The 2180-nt window shown below is 31.7% G+C and overlaps 1 protein-coding gene across 1 annotated transcript in view; it reads right to left on the bottom strand.

The window, feature by feature from the left end:
- LOC107648032 (ankyrin repeat-containing protein At5g02620-like) overlaps positions 1-887 on the bottom strand; it is a 2019-nt gene extending 1132 nt beyond the window's left edge. Inside the window, exon 1 of the mRNA XM_016352059.2 lies at positions 200-887. Coding sequence (XP_016207545.1) covers positions 200-811 — 612 coding nt within the window. The 5' untranslated portion in view covers positions 812-887. The remainder of the gene's footprint in view (positions 1-199) is intronic.

The following is a 2180-nucleotide window of genomic DNA, read 5'->3' as shown; positions in this document are numbered from 1 at the left end:
CATATATCATTTAAAAAATACAAAAAAACTTTTAAAATTTTCAAATAAGTTCATTCAGTATACTAACATTTGACGTAGGAATTGTTTTAGTAATTAAAATTTGTCAAAACAATTTTCGAAAATTGATTTAAGTTAATATAAACCAAGAAAAGCATGATATGATTAAATGAAAGCTTTGGTGTGTGCATGACTATAGTACCTTAATTTGGCGAAGAATCACTGCTAAATGCAGAAGTGTGTTACCATCTTTATCAATGGCATATAGGAGCTGTTTGGCTCCATGCACTGATTCCACTATGAATTTCAAGGCCTCAAGGTGATTACACCTAACACACAAGTGAAGAACTGAACCATCATCAACCATCTTCCAAACAGAGCATGGCTTGAATCTTATCAACTCTTTAATGGGTCCTATGTGTCCTCTTGACGCAGCCAAGTGAAGAGGAAGGTTACCATCTTTGTCTTGGATCAAGCACGTGTCCGAATTCTCCATAACCAGAGCTTTCACTATCTTAGTGTGTCCTTCAGCTGAAGCAAGATGAAGAGGACAACGTCCGTGTTCTGAGTCCACTTCCGTCGCTAAACTTGGTTCCTTGCTTAGAAGAATCTCACATAACTCCAGATTTCCAAGCACAGCTGCTATGTGTAATGGGGTTTCTCCGAATGGAGAGAATGAAAATGAATCTCTGCTCATCAAAATCGGAAGATTCAAGGTGTTTATTAAGGTTCTTAAGCCACCATTGTTGTTATTCAATGATGCTTGATAGAATGCCTGCCTTGTATTATTAATATTTAACTCTTCTGTCTCCATTAAAGGAATAATTGATGTGGATGTTAATGTTAATTTAGATACTTGGTTTGTTGTTAACTTTCATCAATGTTGGTTTTATATATTTTATCCTAATGTGTTTCTACAAGAGAATATTAGACACAACTTAACTACGTTGACTTGCATATGTAACAGGAAAATCCTACTTCGTACAACAAAATTCGATCTTTACAGTCATTAAATTTAATATTTTATTATTTTAATTTTTTAATTAATCATATTTTCTATTTTTAAGAAATTATTTTTATTTTAAAGACTTATCACCATGAAATTTGTAACCACTTGTAATACATTAATTTTTTGCAAACCAAACCATAAAATTCGTAACAACTTTTCGTTTACTAATTTTTAAAAAATCAGTAAAGTTTTCAAAATCAATTAAACTCACTTCAATTATTTTTTTTATTCAAAATTCATGTCAAAAACACATCTAAAATTAAATAAACAAAAAAACACATTCAAAATTATGTATTAGCACATCTAAATTATTGTCATTGTAATTCTAAATTACATATTGAACACAGTAAAAATTAAACTCAAATACACATCCAAAATTATAAGAATGCATTCTAAATATTTTACCAACACATCCAAAACTCATGTAAAAAAACTTATATATGTACATAAGAACATAATTAACAATATAAACACATCCAAAATTAAGTATTGACACATTTAAATTAGGTTAATATTACAACTCCCAAATCAAACATATGAGTGCAAAAAAATTATAATCACAAATACATTTAAAAAAAAAAACACAGACACTTCTAATATTATACATAAATTTAAAAAAATAGAACTTTTTATTAAGCGAAAAAAAAAGGAATAACATATCTTGAACTCAACCAAATTTTTTTAGAATTTTGCAAGCAGAACTACCAGAGACAAAAGGAGTGCGACGTGGGGAGGAGACAGAGAGAGGCGCGGGAGAAGGGGGCGATTGTGCGTGGCGGAGGAGACCAGGGACAGGGAGGAGCCCATCGATGGAGGAGGCGCGGGGTTTGCGCAGGAGAAGTGCGCGTCGCGGGAAGGAGCGCGTCGTCGAAGGAGGAGATCATCGCAGGGGAGTGTGCAACGCGGGAAAAGACGAAAGCGGCCACAGATGAGGAGGGGGAAGCGCTGCAGTTCTGGATCTTTACGGAGCGAAGATTTTACTAGTGATTCAAGATGGTTTAAGATTTATTTTAGAATTTTAAATTCGAAATTTTGAATTCTAACTAATTTGATTTTTGGATGTATATTTAAATTATAATATATTAATAATTAAATATATTAAATCTGAAACAAAAATTTAAAATTTAAATTTAAATTTTAAATTTCAGTTTTATTTAGTTTGTATTTTAAATGT

This window comes from Arachis ipaensis, chromosome B06 (assembly GCF_000816755.2).
Source record: "Arachis ipaensis cultivar K30076 chromosome B06, Araip1.1, whole genome shotgun sequence".
NCBI classification, from domain to species: Eukaryota; Viridiplantae; Streptophyta; class Magnoliopsida; order Fabales; family Fabaceae; genus Arachis; species Arachis ipaensis.
This window is presented reverse-complemented; position numbering and strand designations above follow the sequence as displayed.